At 38.6% G+C, this 19,463-nt stretch overlaps 1 protein-coding gene across 3 annotated transcripts in view; it reads left to right on the top strand.

The window, feature by feature from the left end:
* Positions 1-19,463, top strand: part of FAM185A (family with sequence similarity 185 member A) — a 75,263-nt gene that overhangs the window by 12,165 nt on the left and 43,635 nt on the right. For all 3 annotated transcript variants that reach the window (XR_006679963.1, XM_030885290.2, XM_004702788.2), the window contains exons 3-4: positions 5,885-5,977; positions 8,658-8,796. Coding sequence is in view for 2 of the 3 variants with exons in the window: in XM_030885290.2 (XP_030741150.1) it covers positions 5,885-5,977; positions 8,658-8,796 (232 nt within the window). In the remaining variant the exon portion in view is untranslated. The remainder of the gene's footprint in view (positions 1-5,884; positions 5,978-8,657; positions 8,797-19,463) is intronic.

The following is a 19,463-nucleotide window of genomic DNA, read 5'->3' as shown; positions in this document are numbered from 1 at the left end:
TCATGGTGAATTATTTGTTTTATATACTTTTGTATTCTGTTGGCTAGTATTTTGTTAAGGATTTTTGCATCGATGTTCATTAGGGATATTGGTGTGTAGTTCTCAATTCTTGTGGGGTCCTTGTTTCATCATCTTTTAATGCTTCCTGTATCATTCCATATTTTGCCCATATAATCTGTTAATAATGCAACTTGAAACTTGCATTTTTTTCTGCAGTTCTTTCAGCTTGATATATGCTGAACATGTTTTTTCTGCTTTCCTCTCTGTAGGCCTTTGAAAATTTCCCTGTAATACTTTGTATCAATTTTTTTTCTATTAGAGACATAAAAATGAGAATGTGAAGATCCTGTAATGTATTCTCAACTCACTGCCATCAAGTTAATGCTGACTCATAACGACCCTATACGGCAGGGTAGAACTGCCCAAGTGGGTTTCTGACCCTGTAACTCTACAAGAGTAGAAAACTTCATCTTTCTTTCTGAGATCTTGTGGTCAGAACCCGAAACCATAACCCACTATGCCAACAGGGTGCCTTTTATGTATTCTAGTGCTCCCTATGGCAATTTCACGAGTTCTTGGTAGGTGTCGGCGAGTCAGTTTTGACTCTTAATGACCCTGTATACAACAGAAGGAAACACCACCGAGTCTTGCACCATCCTCACACGTGCCCATTATTGCAGCCACTGTGTCAATCCATCTTGTAGAGGGTCCTCCTTTTTTTCTGCTGTTCCACTACCAAGCATGGTGTCCTGTCATAGGGTCTGCTCTCCCTCGACAGCATGTCCAAAGTATGAGCTGAAGACAGTATGTGAGGTGAAGACAGATTTGTTTGTTCTTTTGGCAGCCCATGGGTTTCTCAGTATTCTTCACCAGCACTAGAATTCAGAGACATCAATTCTTCCTCGGTCTCTGTTATTCAGTGTCCAACTTTCCCATGCAGATGAGGCCACTGAAAATATGGCCGGGTGAACCTTAGTCCACAAAGTGACATGTTTGCTTTTCTCCACTTTAAAGAAGTCTTGCATGGCAGTTACCCAATGAATTCCCTATTTCAAGAGAGAATGAGTATTTTCCTATTTAGAACAAATAGAATTTTTATTTGATTCTTAAATTTTAAATATAGTACAGTATTATTGCCTAGAATAGGAAATACCTGTTAAATTCTGTTTTATTCATTTCAAAGTCTTGAAATATATGTACCTATGTAACATAATTTGTACAGCAAAACTACTATCTTGTTACATCCTTATTATGTCCCAGGACTCTTGGCTAAGCCTTCACATACATGATCTCCTTTAATACTTCTGTCATATCTTCATTTTATCATGCAAGAAACTATGAAGCAGTAAGAAATTGAGGAGCTCTCTTGAATTCACATAGCAGGAATTTTACTTTGGATCTTTCTGATTTCCAAACTCGTGCTCTTTTTACCTTCTTTATGCTTAAGAAATGTTCAAGGAAATACTCCATTTATTCAACATTTTTAGCCAAGGAAGTAAGTATACTTTTTAGGCAACATAGTTCATTGAATAACATGTTTTGTGTTTTAACGTTATAATTTTTTTCTTTTCTTTAAAATTTATAAGCTGCTTAACAGTGTTTTAAAACTTAAATTGTAACAATTCTTCTTAAATATCCGAGCCTCTAACTCTAGAAAATCTGATGATTCTCTTCTTAGAAAAATTGACATATATATGAAATTTTATGTGGCCTCATAGATTCTCTAGAAATTCACAGTAACTTTGGTTAAGAACTCCTGATTTCCCCCATCACACTGGGGTGAAACACTAAGGGTATGCAACAGAGCAGCAAGGGGAGCAAAGTGATGAAGTTTCTGGAGAATACCAGAAATAGACCTTGGAGACAGAATGTGGCACCCCATCAGACTCGACTGGAAAACACTCGTAAGGGCCAACACTACAGACCTTGAACTATTTATAGGCGTTTCCATTTTTGTCAGTGACTTTGTTGTTAATTTTTGATTTGGGGATTTTTGTTGTTGATGTTATTGTTTTGTTGCTTTTGACTTCCTTTGTTGTTTTGTTTGCCTTTGCCTGTTTTTTTTGCGCTTATTAATGTCTCTGCATGTCTGTCTAGATAAGATAGGTGGGATAAACAATTTGGAGATGAAAAGAACGGGGCTGCTGGTTCGAGGTGGGAGAAAGAAAGTCGGGGGGTGGGGGTGGGAGAGAGAAACCAGGGACACAGGAACAACAAGTGAGCTAAAATCAATGGAGAGAAGGGCATAGCATCAGCAAGGAATTACTGAAACCCAAACGAAGGCCGAACATGATGGTAGGACAAGAGGAAAGTAAAAGGAAATAGAGGAAAGAACCAAGAGGCAAAGGACATTTATAGAGGTCTAAATACAGGCATGTACATATGTAAATATATTTATATATAATGAGAGGGAAATAGAGCTCTGTACTTATATGTTAAGAATTAAGGTTGCAGATGGACATTGAGCCTCAACTCAAGTACTCCCTCAACTCAAGAACACTTTGTTCTAATAATCCGGCATTCTGTGATGCTCACCTTTCTGACATGATCACTGAAGACAAAATGGGTGCATAAGCAAATGTGGTGAAGAAAGCTGATGGTGCCAGCTATCAAAAGATATAGCGTCTGGGGTCTTAAAAGCTTGAAGATAAGCAAGTGGCCATCTAGCTGAGAAGCAACAAAGCCCACAAGGAAGAAGCACACCAGCCTGTGTGATCATGAGGTGTCCATGGGATCAAGTTTCAGGCATCTAAGACCCAGTACAAAATCATACCCAATGTGAATGGTGGGGGTGGGGGCATGGAGTGGAGACCCAAAGCCCATCTTTAGACAGTTGGACATCTCCTCACAGAAGGGTCACAAGGGAGAGCATGAGCCCATCAGGGTGCAGTACAGCACCGATGAAACACACACTTTCCTCTAGTTATTTAATGCTTCCTCCCCCCACTAACATGACTTCAATTCTACTTTACAAATTGGATTAGACCAGAACATACACACTGCTACAGATAAGAGCCTGAAATACAGGGAATCCAGGATAGATAAACCCTTCAGGGCCAACAATGAGAATAGAGATACCAGGAGGATTAGGGAGAGGTTGGGGAGGAAGGGGAAATCGATCACAAGGATCAACATATAACCCCCTCCCAGGATGACAAACAACGGAAAAGTGAGTGAAGGGCGACAGGACGATGTAAGATATGAAAATAATAATCTATAACTTATCAAAGGTTCATGAGGGAGGGAAGGAATTGAGGGAGGGGAAAAAAGTGAGCTGATATCAAGGGCTCAAGTAGAAAGAAAATGCTCTGAAAATGATGATGATGGCAGCATATGCGCAAATGTGCTTGACACAATGGATGAATGTATGGATTATGATAAGAGATGTAAGAGCCCCCAATAAAAATATTTAATAAAAATAAATAAAAAATCTTGATTTAAAACGAGCTGTTTGGCAGCTATAGTTTATTAATTAGCTGCCTAATAAAGTATATATTTAAATATGATTTTAGACTATGCATCTTTATGTGTTTGAAGTAGTTTACCATCCTAGAATACAGATCATTTTAAGAATTATTAATCTTGCCCGTTCCACTAAATTATTTGAAATTTATGCCTGTGCTATTCTACCTAAAATCCCCCCCAACAGTTTTATTGGCATATAATTATCATTCAATTTAATAGTTCAGTCACATCAAGCAGTTATGTAATCATCACCACAATCAGATTTAGAACATTTTCTTCATTCTTATATTCATTAATTCCCCATTTCCCCTCAACCTCCCCTGCCATACCCCCAAAGAACCATTAATCCAGTTACTGACTTTATAGATTTACCTATACTGGATTTCATATATATATATATATGTACACACATATACATATATATATATTTAAAGAGTAAACAAAAACACAAAAGAATAACAAAGTAAAACAACTTCAATAGAAAATAAAATATATTAAAAACTAGAACAAATTTAAATGGCTCATAGAGAGATCAAATGATAAGACAGTACATTTTAACCTCAGTGTGTCTGTCATAGTCAAATTTACAATGCTCTGGTACATGGCTATTCATATCCCTCAACTATGATCAGAGGAGATTCACCAGAATCATGTGTAAACCCTACAAGCAGATTTTGGGCTTCACTGTCATCTATAGCCTTCTGCAAGCCAGGTGTTCATAATTTAAGCCCTGTTACCAAACCCTCCTTTAAATTTGAATTACATTGTATACAATCCTTAGATCACACAAGTTGGTACGCTTCTTCATGTGGACTTAGTTGAGGCCTCACTTAGATGGCTGCTTGTTCACAAACAAGCCTTTAAAACTCCAGACGCTATTCTTTCTGATAGCAGGGCACCTCCAGTTTTTAGACCACACTTTGCTGAAGCATTAATATCTTCAGTGATCTTTTCATGAAGGGAACATAGAGTATATTCTACTTAAAGTTTTACTATTTTTTCCCCATAAGTAAAATGATTGGCATAGTATCTGCAACAATGGGCTCAAATATGCAGTTGTGAGAATGATGCAGGACCAGGTAGTGTTTCTTTCTGTTGTACTCAGGGTCACTGAGTCAGAACCGATGGCACCTAACAACAACAAAGCACCCCAAAACTCTGAATTTTTTCTGCATACTATTGAATCACTTCTCTGCTGATGTTGGTCATGAGGTCGATGATTTTCCTTCTTTTCTTCCTCTGCAGATTCACTGTGTAGCTGTTCTTTAACGGTTCCTACTTGTGGCAGAACTGAAAACATAACAACTAAAGTCAATGTCCCTGCTCTAAAAGGAACCTAACATTTCTATTTGATGAACCTGGGCTTCCTTCATTTGTGACTCTCCTGCTCTTAGAGCTTTGCTGTAACCTGCACGCACTGGTAGAATGAAAAAAGCACAGGGCCCGCACACACACCTACTCTCCCTAACATATCAGTTTAGAAATGACACAGTACTGTATTCCCTTTTCCATTCTCTTGGCAAGAGTTAAGTGGTTTGGAAACATTGGCTTCTCCTCATGGCCAGCTGTATTGCTTTTACTTTGGGGAAAGAAGGGCACTCTGGTGGACAGATAGGAGTTTCTTCCACACTTTCCAAGTGCGAAATCAACGTACATGCACACATCCTCTAGGCTCACAAGAAAGGTAACTGCTGTTTTCCATGTGCTGGGAGGCCTTTTCGTTAGTCCCAGTTTCTAGGGTGTGGTGCTAGAAAGACAGGCATGGTAACTAGAGCTTAAATGGCAGATCAGTAGACTGTTATTCTAAGTGTAAGATACCTTGCTTCAGCCCACATCAACCTTAACAAATGTGGACTTTGGAATCATACAGAGTTTAATTGATAATCTTGACTTTGCTCATTTTAATTGGTTCACCTTGTTAACATTATTTAACCTTCCTGAGGCTTTGTTCTTTTCTGTAAAACAGGAAAGCATATAATACCTTTTCTCTGGGTTTTTGTGAGGATCGAGGTAAACTAGTTAGCCCTGATTCGGGTGCAGAGAAAATGCCTAATAAATGATAACTATTATTGTTATCAATAAGAGGAAGAATGATTATTGTCATCCTCATCTGAATCAATGATGTTGTGTTAATTGATCACAGTGAGCTCTGATTTCCAAGGCCCTCCTACTGAAACACTCAAGTCTCCTTTCTTTCAATCTCGGTGGGTTATTTTTTAATCTCTGTAATAGTAGTGGGCATTTCCCAAATATTACTGATATTTCAAAGCATGCATTTATTTCTCACTCTAGATTCTTCTTTGTTGCTTAATGGATTTTGTAAATAAGAAATGCATAAAACGTCAAATTTTTTTTTTTTTTGGCACAAGTCAAACTTAATTCTCTCATTCCTGTTTGTATTTTTGTATTTGTCTTTCAGGCTCAAAATTTAGACATTCAAACAAAAGGAGGAAAGGTGATTTGCCTGGGAACAATTTATGGAAATATTGATATTCATGCATCTGACAAAAGTGTGAGATTCAAGCTTCCCTTTTTTAGTAATTATAATTTTGCTTCATGTTGCCTTAATACAATTTATTAAAATGTGTGGTGTTAATGTTCCCTTTTTAAGGCATTTACTTTCGCAAATGAATTCAAATTTGAATTAGAAGCAGTTAAATATTGTACAATCTAAATTATAGTTTGTAGTTGAATACTTTTTAATGCTTTGCCAGTGATTTAGTCCTGCATGAACTCCGTAGGATCTAGTAATTACCATTTAATTCTAGTTCTGAAGAGATTTTTATTTTATGATCATGAATTAAAGCAGTGCATGAATTACATGTGATTACATTAAAACCTGGATCAAGTTTTTCAACATACTAGGTTTATTTGAGTATTTTTCCACGAACTGTTTACTCTCTCTTCAGGCAGATTGAAGTATGTTTCAAAGTCCACTCTCTTCAGTATTTTCCACAAGGTGGCACCATTTGATACTGTTACTGCTATTCAAAAGCTTTCATTAACCCAGGGATTTGGATTGCTGAAAGAAGATAGTTTGAAAAAAAAAAAAGAAGATAGTTTGTATTTTTAAAAAACTTTTTTTGTTGTTGCTCTCTGTGATTTATGGTGGTATTAAGAGTAAAAGTAGGGATCCAAAGAGAAACAAAGATGAAACCAGAATGCCTTTTATGACCTAGGCTCAAAAGACACACACTGTTGCCCCTGCCATAGACAGTGTTAGGCATGAGTTAGTTACTCAGTCCAGTCCACACTCGGGGAAGGGTTTGCCCCTGGAGGGGACACGCATGAAAGAAAAAAAATACACAGTGTGGAAATGGGATAGAATAAAATAGTAAATCCAAAAGAAGGCCAGAAAAGAGAGAAAATGAATGTAGAACAAGAGAGACAAATAAAAAACAATAAGACTGTAATATTAAGCCTGGAATCCTGGTGTCATAGGAGGTTACATGCTGGGCTGCTAACCCCTGGTTAGCAGTTTGAACCTACCAACTGCTCCGTAGGAGAAAGATGAGACGGTATGCTCCCATAAAGATGTACGGTCTCAAGCTCCAAAGAGCAGTTAGACTCAGTCTTTGTTGCTGTGAATTAGAATGGACTCAGTAGCAGTGAGTTAGGCTTTCTTATTTTTGAATGTTAAGCCCAAATATGTTAGTAATTATGTTAAATGTAAAATTCTGAATGTTCCATTTGTAAGACAAACTTTATCACACTAGATTAAAATCAAGTATGACCAAATAAATTTATGTGTTGCTTATATAAGGTATACCTAAAATTAAAATGCTACAGTAGCATTGAAAATAAAGGGATAGAAAACTCTAACAATATTTTAGATAAAGAATGTTATTTCATAATGATAAAAGCATAATTCATCAAGGAATGTAACAATTCTAAATTAGAATGCATCTAGTAATATAGCCTAAAATATGTATGAAAAGTTGACAGAAATTAAAAGAAGACAAATCCATAATCAGCATGAAAGATTCCTGCACCCATCTCTCACTAACTGATGCATCAGCCAGACAACCCCTTCCTCCCCAAATTCAGATGATCTAAACAGCATGTTAGACAAGTTTAACTTAATTGACATACATTTAAGATACTGATCCCAAGTATAACATTAGGTACATTTTAAGAATAGACCAGATCCTTGGCTATAATGCAAGTATCAACTCATTTCAAAGAACTAATAGCGTATAGAGAATATTCTTAGGTCATGGTGGAATTAAGCTAGAAATAAATAACAAATTATTTGTTTGGAATTAAGCTGTGTACTTGTAAATAATGCATTATTTAAAACCTGATGAAAATACTATGAAATAGGAAAATTAGCATCTCTCCCTCAACATAGTCAAAATTCCAAAGAAAGTATTGACTGGAAAAGCAATATATTAAAATAAGAAAACACTTGCTACTTTCTAAGAAATAGAAGTTTTCCCCTAGATATGTAAGACGTATATTAAACTACAGGTGGATAGACACTTAAAAAATTAGTACAGTTCATGACATCAACAGTAAAAGAAAATAACGATAGAATTAGATGACACATGCTAACTGAGCTCTGTGACCAGCATCATATTCAGATGAAATGTTGGCAGAGCAGGTCTGAGATGAGGAAACGGGGTATCATGACCTCTGTTCATCAAATGAGGGGCATAAAACAGGTAGTTAGACAAGGAAGAAAAACCCCGGGGAAAATATCACAGAGACTTGAAGGGAAGAAATGAAACTATAAATTATTTGTAAACAATATAATTATGTAGATAGAAAGATTTTTTTTAAGATACAGATATATTGTTAAAATGAATGAATGAAGTGAGGTTGTTGGATTTAAGATCAAATTTTTAAAATAAAATGAAGTTTAGAAAGATACTTTATTACAAAAGCTTTTTAAAAAATATCTAAGAAGACTATTTCTAACAAAAGATGAAGAACACAACCTAGAAAGTACAAATAGTATTAAAAGAAGTTACAGAATAAATAAATGTTAGGGATATATTGAATCTATTCCATGTCCCACCGGAAACACACTGTTGCTGGTGATTTTGGGATTAGAGCTCAGATATCAGGGTCATTAAATTGATTTCATACCTGGTAGTGACTTTGCAAGTGGTTGCTGGCTAATTCAGTAGTTACCATTTCCCTTCTTACTGGCCGCTAAACTGAACTGATACAACTCTTTCTCTTACTAGACTGTGACCATAGATAAACTTCAGGGAAGTTCTGTTAATATATCTACTGAAGACGGTTTACTGAAAGCCAAGTATCTTTATACAGAGTCGTCATTTCTGTCATCTGCTGCTGGGGACATCACATTAGGAAGTGTGCATGGTAAGATGGCAAAGGCCTACTAGATCTCACGCGGTCCACAAAGCTTACATCTTAAGAGAGAACTCTTTCTCTGTAGCTGAAGCAGGATCTGCTATCCGGAAGCTAGTCTACCAAATAATTAATTGGCTAGAAGTTAAAGGCTATGCTGCTATATACAAAGCTAATACTAATTTTGATTTTCAATGTCTTTCCTTATAAAAGGAAACTATGAAATAGGTGCAGGAGATAATTACAAAGAAAAGCAGTGTAATAACTAAATAAGGGTTCTGAGTGGTTGCTCGTACATTATCATAGTCAATCAAAGGATTAAGTAAATTAATGAGACATCTTGGTAGAATCTAATTATAGCAACTCAATGATAGTAATTTTAGTTAAAATGCTTTATAGGTGTTTGTATTAAAAAACTTAAATGTCCTCTTGAGACATGTTTTTGTAGGAAGTAACGTTACTTAGTTAACTTTTAGGTTATTGCAAGAGTGAGCATAATGGTGAAGTAACATGGTAAGGGGCAAGCTGGTATTCAATGACACTCTGATTTTCAAATGTCCACATAGCAGATTATTCAAATCCAGGTAGATGCTCTGGAATATGTCTTGATAGAATTAAGAATCACTTATCCTGCTCCCCCCCCAAAAAAAAAACAACACAACAATAACAGTACATAAACATCTGCTAAATGGCTTCTGGGCTGTTTTCCAGGAAGTATAGGCTTGAGCATGTCCCACCTAGAGTGCATTCATTTTCCTTCCATTGTAAAACCCCCGGATTTTAGTAGCTAGTATGAATTATTAGGTGGTATTAGAAAGCAATTTAGTGCTAACCGTGCAACAAATTGGCAAGTCTTTTATTTTAAAACTTCAAAAAAGGAAACTTAAATATTTGAAATAATTCTTTAGTCTGTTCTTAATGGTTAAACCCCATCAATACTTTCAAGGCTAAGGGGTTTTTTACTTTGAAATATCTTGAGTGCAAATGGAAGTATATTCAAATAAAGTGGATAGTCTTGGGGTATTGGCTTGCTTATTTTCTGCTTGGTTGTACATTGAATAGTTTTGTTAATTTTCAGCACTTCATATTTTCACAGTAATTTTTGTAAACAAGAAAGCATTTCTAACTGTAAAGAGAACTGCATTTAATATAGAGTAGTGTTTAGTGGAAAAACAAGTCCTTATCAGGCCAGATGTTGGTTAAAACCCACAGGAAAAACAGTAGAGTTCTCTGGAGTACTTTGTATCATGTTTAAACTGAATTTGTTATTGTTTAATATCTTTGCTTTATTTTTATAACTTAGACAAGAAGTGAGTTTGGTACAATTGTTTGCTATTAATTGCTTAGTTCAGGGGTCCTCAAACTACGGCCCCGTGGGCCACATGCAGCCCGTTGAGGACATTTATCCGGCCCGCTGTTGCCTGTCCTACTTAGCAGCTGACTCATCCAGTGTGCATAGGAATCTGTTCATAGTTGTTGTTGTTGTTGTTTTTTTCATAGTTGTTTTTTAAACTATAGTCCAGCCCTCCAACAGTCTGAGGGACAGTGAACTGGCTCCCTGTTTAAAAAGTTTGAGGACCCCTGGCTTAGATGGTAGTGAAACCAGTGAACTTTTATGAGGACGTTCTCAAAATATTCTAACCCTGCAGTTGCCTGCAACTTGGTTCTGACTCATAGTGACTCCATTTGTATCAACGTACATCTTGCTTCATAGTAGAACCTGCTTCAGTAGCTGGTTTTTCAGACAGATCACCAAGTCTGTCTTCTGAGATGGCTCTGGATAGACTCAACACTCTATCCTTTCTGTTATCAGCCTAGCACTGAACTGTGTACGGCACAAGGGTCACGCAAAATACTCTATGTCTCTTGATTATTTAAAATAGCTGCAGTGAAAACAAATTATTTAGGATAAAAAACTGTCATTTCCCTTTTGTAAAGACCTTTTATATTTACTGACCTTTAATATGAAGTCAGATTCTTTCCCCGGAGGGCTTGAATCTGGTTTAGATCTTGGTTCTCTTCTGGACTGTTGTCTTAGGTCGACTTTACCTGAACTCATACTCTGAGTTAGAAATGAGAGCACAGGAAGATTACCAAGGAGAGCTCTCGGGATCACGTTGTGTAAAGGAAAGAAGTCCCATTGGGCCGTGGGAGAAGTTGGTCTGTGATGCAGTCTCACCTACCCCAAAATGGAGCTCCTCAGAGTTCTCCCAAGTTGGGGTGAAGTGGACTAGACCTTTATATCCCAAATCATTAGATTCAAGCTGCTCCAGAAAGGGGTGCACCCTTGGGCCAGGTAGCTTTCTTCAGCCAGGCAATTTCCAAAGAAGGCTGACAGCTGAGGGCTGCCTGCCAACAGTACCCCCAACAGATAGGAGAATAAACTCTGCAGCCCTGAGTGGGGATCTGAATGATGCATCATAACCTCTACTGCAGTTATATGTATTTATTCATTCCACGTATTTATTGAGTACCTACTAACAACTGGATTTCCATGTTCAAAAGGTGCAAAGTTGGGTAGGAGATGCCACCTATTCTTAAAGAATTCATAGTCTAGTGGAAAAATTGAATGTCCTTTCTTATTTTCCCAGTCCCCACTACCTCCCTCAGGGATCTCTATTGCTGCATACCACCCTAACCCAACCCCTTATCTGTCTTACTGAATGTATTGTTGTTGTTATTGTTCAGCTTCTTTTGTCACATTAATACAGCAGTGAGAAGGAGTGAGGGAAGGGGGTGTTTGAACTAGTAACTACTGTAGAAAAGCACCCTTGTTGCTGGACAATGCTCTCCCTCCTTCTGGATCCTGACCCTCACTCTGCTTTGGTCTTTCAGTAGCAAAGAGATGCTGCTGTTGGTTTTGAACTGCCGACCACGCAGATTGCAGGCCAGCCTGTACCCACTACACCACTAGGCCTCCCCCTATAAATCTATAGCCAAGTAAATTTTTTTTCTTTCAAAAAATAGAATGCTATATAGTACAAATTAAGTAGTATATTGGGCTAGATCTGGATTAAGAAATTGGTTATTCATGAGAAATATGAGGGCACTGAAAAAAGTTCAAGGAAAATTTGAATTCAAAAGATAATGGAGCCCCCCTTGAACTATTTCATTGCTCCCTCCTATGAACCTCCTGAGCAGAGTTGTGTAGTGGTTGCACAATGGGCTGCATTCCTCAAGGTCAGTTGTTCAAAACCAACGGCCACTCCTCTGGAGAAAGGCAGGGCTTTCTACTCCAGTAAACAGTTATAGTATCAGAAACCTACAAGGGGCAGTTCTACCTTGTCCTGTAGGGCCGCAGTGAGTCAACAATGGCAGTGTTGACGCAGTCCCAGAGTGTTTATGCTCAGCCCCTGCCCTGGTGACCTTTTGTAAGCACAATGTTCTCCATGCCTTCCTATTGTCCTGCTTTTCCAGGCTTGGGGGCTGTTGGTCAAGGCAGCCAACCTTGGTTGGTCAACCCATAGCCGTAGTTCCAATGAGAATTAAAAATTATCTCCCACCTCCCCACCTGTAAACCTAATACAAACCATAAAAAAAGGTGTTTTTGAATGTGGTAGGAAAGCAGAATTGATCTTTTCTCTAGAATGTTTGAAGTGACCCATGCATGTGGCCTGTACAGCTGGTAGTTTTGATGCCTACTTTCCTCCTGAGGTTGATGTTCTCATATCATCTGTTACAAACGAAGGACTGCAACAGAAAACTGAACAGTTGGAGAATATGGCATCACAGTGGTCAATCTGGAAAATTAAGAGTTTGATGGGAATTATAAAACAAAGGACTTCCCTGCCAAAGCTCGGGGCGTCTACATGGAAGCTCATCTTGTTTGACCAGCGCTCCTCAACCTGCGGGTCATGTCCCCTTTGTAGGTCGAACGACCCTGTTGCAGGGGTTGCCTGATTCATAACAGTGGCAAAATTACAGTTAATTGAAGTAGCAATGAAAATAACTTTATGGTTGGGGGTCACCACAACATGAGGAACTGTATTAGAGGGTCATGGTGGCATTAGGAAGGTTGAGAACCACTGGTTTAAACAATCCAGACCATGATCGGCTTCATAACTTGATTGCTGAACACTAATTTTTGGACATGGTCTGCAACCTCAAACATCAGACTGTTAGCTAGAACTTTGTGGAATCCTGAGAGCCACCCCAGTGGCTTAGATGGACGATTCAAGCATGGTGAAGCAGAGCATGTTTGTGGCGAGCTCCCTGCACGTTTGCACACCCAGCAAATTCTGGCCACCTATGACAGGTTTGGTTGGTTGATGTATGGACAAGAAGATGTGCCCAGGATGCCCTAGAGTATGTTGTGTTTGAAAACCAAAACAGAAAACAAACCACTGCCATCAAGTCAATACTGACTCATAGGGACCTCCTCCCCGCCCTGCCCCCCTCCCCCCAGCCCACCGTGGGTTTCTGAGACTATAACTGTTTATTGGTATAGAAAACCCAGTCTTTTGACCACAGAGTGGTGGGTGGTTTTTAACTTCCGACCATGCGATTGCAGCTCAACAGAATCACTGTACCACCAGGGCTCCTGATTAATCCTTATGGGGGCTGAAGAATGCATGACAAGATTGTGCTGAGGGGGCACCCCCTAAGTAGCCATCCTTAAGAAGGTGAGGATCCCTGGATAGGAAGAACCACAAAGGGAGGTCCATAAACCTTAGCCGACCTGATTGCAAAAAACGATTCCTGGGTTGGAGCACGGCTGGAAGCTGTGAAATTTAGGAGCTGTGATGTCACCTGTCTCTGCCATGCAATAGAAAGAGCTACCTTTGTTCTCTCTTGCCCTGCTTGGATTTTTCCAGCAATGCTGTTCTCAACAACCAAGAGTGATGGCTGGGCCCAGGTGGGCAAGGTATTCACAGCCTCAGGCCTTCAGCTCCTCCTCCACTATCTTGATATCTAGCTTCCAAGTTAAGATGAAAAATGGTTTGTTTCAGAGAATATGTGAACATCGGTGAACACCAGTGACTGCAGGGAAGGAAGTGGGAGGGCTCTTTTCTAACCACAGGGCAGGGACTGTAGTCCAAAATAAAACCATCAGAATGTTGGAGAAAAAAGTAATGGAATATCTCCATGAACTACTTGGAAGTCCCTTTGTATATAATCAGAATTAACTTGGTTTGGCTTTTTTTTTTTTTTTTTTCATAAGCAAGACCCTAACTGGTTTTTTTCTTTCCTGGTGGAGTTTTAAAGAGACAACACACAGATGTTTTAAAAAGAAGTCACTTGTATACCTGTTATGATGCAATAACTCCCCCCACCCCCTGCAGGGGTGGCTTTTTACTAGGTATATGGAGTTTGAGGCCCTTGTGTTAATAATGAATTGTTGGTGCATGCAAACATGTATTGAGTGCCTAAGTGGACCAGCCCTTTTCAATTAATGGACAATCAGCTGTTTATAAAGAAGGAAAATACTTGGGTCTAATTGCCCACAATTACAAGTGAATCCGTGGAAGAACAAGGCTGTGTTCCAGGGTTAACTTTGTAGGAACTGCTTTTAAGCAGTGTTTAAACAGACGTATGTACTGTACTCAGACATGGCGAGCTTCTTTTTGCTTCTGCCAATTCCATCCCTGCTTGGCGGGCTTCCTGGCTCACTCGAGGGGTGTTTCCTCCGGGTGAACAGTACTGCAGCAGAGCTGTACTGCTGCAGCCATCTTTCCTGTGCTTGCTTCCTCACGTTGGAAGACCATTTGCTTATGTCCTAATGACATCCGACATACAACATGGGCATTCCGCTCGGTGTTTGGGCTTGGCTCAGCTCCACGGAAGCATTTAGAAACTTAGCTCCTTTTATAAACGTGGTGCCACAGTTGTTGGGGGTGACTTCCAAGGCTTGCATGAAAAGGAGAAGGAACATGGAGGACCATGTGAGCACCCACAGAAACAAGGCCTAGAAAGGCCTACCTTACTTTTGTCTACAGTTTCATTTTGTTTTTTTAACAGCTTTATTGATATATATAATTCACATATCATGCAATTCAATAGCTCAATCATATTAAAATGTTGTGCAAATCTTTACCACAATCAAATTTAGAACATTTTCTTCATTCTCATAATCATTATTATTAGCTCCCTGTGTGCTGCCCCCCTCCCAGCCTCCCCTGCCATAGCCTCAAGAAACCATTAATCCAATTACTATTTCTATAGCTTTACTTATCCTGAATTTCGTACATAGAAAATATGCCTCAAAAGTAAGCAGTAATAAACCATTCAACCGAAAAGAAAGCAGAAAACATTATAAACTAGAACAGATTTTAAATGGGTCAAAAGAGAGCTCGAATGATAAGGTGTTACATTTTAACTAACTACATCTGTAATAATTCCCTTTCCAATGCACTCTGCCAGATAGCGAGGCTGTTTACTTCTCTAGTCTGTCTCTGAACAGAGGGAATTCATCAGAAGCTTAATCTAAGTGGGGACCCTGCAAATGGATTTTGGACTTTCACTGTAACCCCTAGCTTTCTGCAAGCCAGGTACTTAGAATTTATGCTCTAATATCCTTCCTTCCTTCTTCTTAGATGTTCTTATTTACCACCTTTACGCCACAGGCTGTGCTTCTTCCATGTGGATTTAGCTGACACACCCTTCAGATAGCTGCTTGTTTTTAGGAGCAGCCTTTAAGAGCCCAGATGCTCTTCTTTCTGATAGCCAGGCACCGTCCTGTTTCCTCCCCACACTTTGCTATAGCATGCATATCTTCAGTGACAGCAAGTATTGAGTAGGGCCACTATGTGTTCTTAGATTAGGACTACAATTAAGTGTGAGCTCACAATCCATTTCATTTATATATACATATCCTTAGTTCCACTTTCAGAGATATCATTATACTTTTATTTGGAAACATTATATATCATCCCCATGAGGCAGATGGTAATTCTATCAATAGTATCATTAGTTTAACCAATGTTTCAGAACTTCAAAAACTGCTTAGAAAGGGAAAGTATACATGTATAGAGCAGCTTTCTAGGCCAAAATACATGGATTATTGACATATACAGAGTTAAAACTTTAGTGACTAAACACTACTTACATAATGAAGGTTGCAGATATAACCACACTGTTTTAGCTAGAATATTTTCAAAAGACTTCATTGAACTGCAAGAAGTTAAGATGCGTAATTTACAGTGTTCTAAGGAAGGAGAGAAGCAGACAAGTGTAGGCACTGTTAGTTTCTGTTATATACTTGTAATTTCTTTCTCAAATTTCTGTTGATTCCTTCTATGGATTTCATATCTTGAACATGTACTGTCCAGGAACCCATCCTGGCCCTATGTCCCTTCTCTGTATTTTTCGTGGGCATCTTGTATACTTTCAAGTCTCGAGTACCCTTGTATTCTGATGTTTCAAATGTGTAACTCTAGCGCTACCTTTGAATTTTTGTGAGAAGGTTTCCAAAGTTTGTAGAAAAATTCCCTATTTAACTCAACCTTTCAACAAACTTTTTGAAGCTACCATGTGCATTCATTGCTTCCTAGATAAAGTCATGCGGGTCTTCACAGGTTTTACAATTTAAAGTTCACCTTTTCTTCGTTTCTTCTCACATCCCAGCCCTTCAGCACTCACCCCTAGTCTGTTCCATATTTCGTTTCATTATCAGTTTTTTACATTGCCATGTTCATGTACCTAACTTTTCCCAAGCCAAATCTAGAAGCCCCGCATTCACTGAGGACAGACAACACATTGACTTTGCTTTGAGGTATGAATGACTGGACCTGCTAGCTAAATGACTGGCTATGAAATAGTGTATCACAGAACTGCACTAAAAGTTAAGTGATGTGAAAGGTCTGTCTCCTTCATAAAGTGTTCAGGAACTGGAAGTAGGAAAAATAATTATGAGAGTGGGAGCACCCACTCTGTCACACTAAATTCTGCTTTCCCACCCCTTACATATTATCAATCATCCAGCTTTTCTAGGCTTTATCACTTAAGTATTTCTTCAATACCATGTTTCAGATTCTCATTATGTTTTGTTTGGGCCATATAATAACTTTGCCTCCAGTCTTCACCTTGTTCAAATCTCCCCTCTTCACTGGACTTGTAGAAGCTTATTAGAAAGCCTGTTGAGTGTATCCTGTTAATCAGACTCTTTTCTACTGTCTCTGAATTTCTTACCGCCCCCACTTCCCTCCTCCTGACTGTACACTATCTTCCAGAATCTTATAATCTCCTCTCCCTATACACATTCTTACCTGCTTTATATCTGTGAGCTTTGATCAGAGGCTTGACCATGCATTTTATTTTCTGCTGAAAATGCTTTTCTTAGCTTTCTTTATCTGATTAAATTTTAGTAAACATTCAGCCCTCAGCCAAATTCTTGCAGAACTTTCATTCACCCATAAATTCTTGCCTAATTATAAACTTCTTAAGAGGAGGGATCATGTTGTATTTACTCTATATTCTTAGAATTTATTAGAGCATGGTGCTGTCACCCACAGCACTCCCTACGTTCCACGTAGTTTCAATAATTCATGGCAATGGCCACACAGAACTCATAGACAGTGCTAGTATGGGGCTTTTTGAGGGAGTTAACAAGTTGCAAATGCTTAGAATACAGTTGTTCAGTTAGGAGAGTTTTCTGCTGTGCCCACAGGCTGGCCTCTCTCTCGCCCTCAGCCTCTTGGCATGGCATGGCTTTCTCAGCTAATGTTACAAAGTTCTTTTAGGGCTGCCAATAAATATCCAAAAAGGCATGTTACTCCACTCTAAACCTCAACCCAAAGGCACTCCACTCCAACTCCATGCATCAGCAAACCCAGCTCCCCTAGGGAAGTGCTCAGAGGCACAAGCTAGCCTCCTATCCCAAAGCCCAAAGCCCTAAGCTTGACTTGCTCTGTGGGCTGAAAGTCCACTGCAAAGTCTACTGCTTTGTCTCATGTATGCTCTGTCTGCTGGTCCTGCTGTAGCTGGCCTTGCGGTGTCACAGCTGTATCCTGGGTCAAGGAGGTTCAATGCACAGGGATCTCGAGGTGCAAAGGACCCACTCCATTCCTAACTTTTTTCTCCTGCTGGTTTTGACATTCCTGCTTCTGAGATGGCCGATTTAATACCCAGCAGAATTACAATCACAACTGTGGTAGCAATCACTAGCAGCTAATTCATATAATCCAGTTGGAATTTCCCTCCACCTTCTTAATCAGACCCATCAGGGAAAACTAAGATTCTTTAGTGGGAGTAGCAAAGGCTCTGGCTAGAAAAGCCATATTAAATAATTTACTGCCTTGCACATGGCTTGCAAATAATATCCTTTTGCCTGCCTCCCCCCTCCAAATAAAAACAGCACAAAAGTATTTAGCTTTTGAAGTTATTTTATTGTTCTATTTGGATTATGGGAGTATATGTACTGTTTTAACCACAATCACATTTTTTAGTGAAGAAAAATAAACTAATCTTTGTCATTGAATTCACTGGTTATTTTTCTCCCTCCAGTCATGCTAGAATGAAGGGTTGCAAACTATATATTTTCTCAAACACTGAGGTTTATGCAACAGTTACAGAATTTTAGTAGTGTCAGCATACATCATCATTGCAGAGAATACAGCATCTGCTTTATTAGAAGCTTTTACTAAAGCCTACTCAAATACTAGTTTAATATTTTCAGCGATTGGAGATAAAATAGCTGGAATCAGAATATAGAAAACTATACTCTGGTAATATCCATTTGATTGATGGGACTACTTGTAAATATTTTACTTCATTTGATTGTAGGCCAAGAAATCCATTTTGTATATTCTACTTACTGTGGAAGATTTTTGCTTAAGTTAGAGATTTTCTAAATATTTTTCTATGAATTGGAAAGTGTATCTTTTGTTTACTGCTTTGAAAACTACATAGCATTGACAAAATATTTATAAATATTCTTTGACTAATAAAATATTCTTTATTATGTTTATAAATATTTTTTATTTCCATAATTTTTTGTTATTTCATTTCACATTTATTATACAGTACAACTTTCACATGCAGGAGAGATGTGGTCCAGGACTATAAGAATATAATAATGTAAGAATATAATAATGACTAATCCATATTTTTTAATGGGTTGGAAATATCTTATTTTCAAACCCTAACAACCTTCACTTTCTTGAGGTCTCTTTCCTTCATTATCAGAACTAATGATTAGATTTTTGAAAAGGGCCATGTTTTCATTTAAAAAGAAAAAAGTGAATTTTTACCGCATTGATTAAAGACTAGTACAGAACAACTTTTTTTGCCTTGTGTGAATGGTTGAACTCACTAGGTAAATGACTGAGTATAAAGTGGTCTATCACGTATCTCCACTTATCATGAAATTCATGAATCTCAAGGATCTGCTTCATGTTGTTTTGAACGATTGAGGGAGGCAGCAACAGTAAAGAGCATGAGGAGTGTGCTATCCTCGCTGCCTCACTAGAACAGTCCTCCTAAGGCATGGCTTTCAAGGCAGTTTTGAGTCGTGGCAACCCTACATGACAGGGTAGAGGGGCCTCTGTGGGTTTCTGAGACCAACTCTTTACAGGAGTAGAAAGCCTGTCTTTTTCCCATGAAGCAGCTTGAGTTAGTTAATTGTGCCAGCCTGGCCAATAATCACATGTGGGCCTGGTTGAAAGGCGGAGGGATAAATGGGTGGTGAAGCCTCGCCTTTCTAGTTCTCGGGTCTCTTGTTTTGTGATGGTTGCATCGGGTGC

Source organism: Echinops telfairi, unplaced genomic scaffold (genome assembly GCF_000313985.2).
Source record: "Echinops telfairi isolate 266 unplaced genomic scaffold, ASM31398v2 ScPeMD7_23;HRSCAF=83, whole genome shotgun sequence".
NCBI classification, from domain to species: Eukaryota; Metazoa; Chordata; class Mammalia; order Afrosoricida; family Tenrecidae; genus Echinops; species Echinops telfairi.
This window is presented reverse-complemented; position numbering and strand designations above follow the sequence as displayed.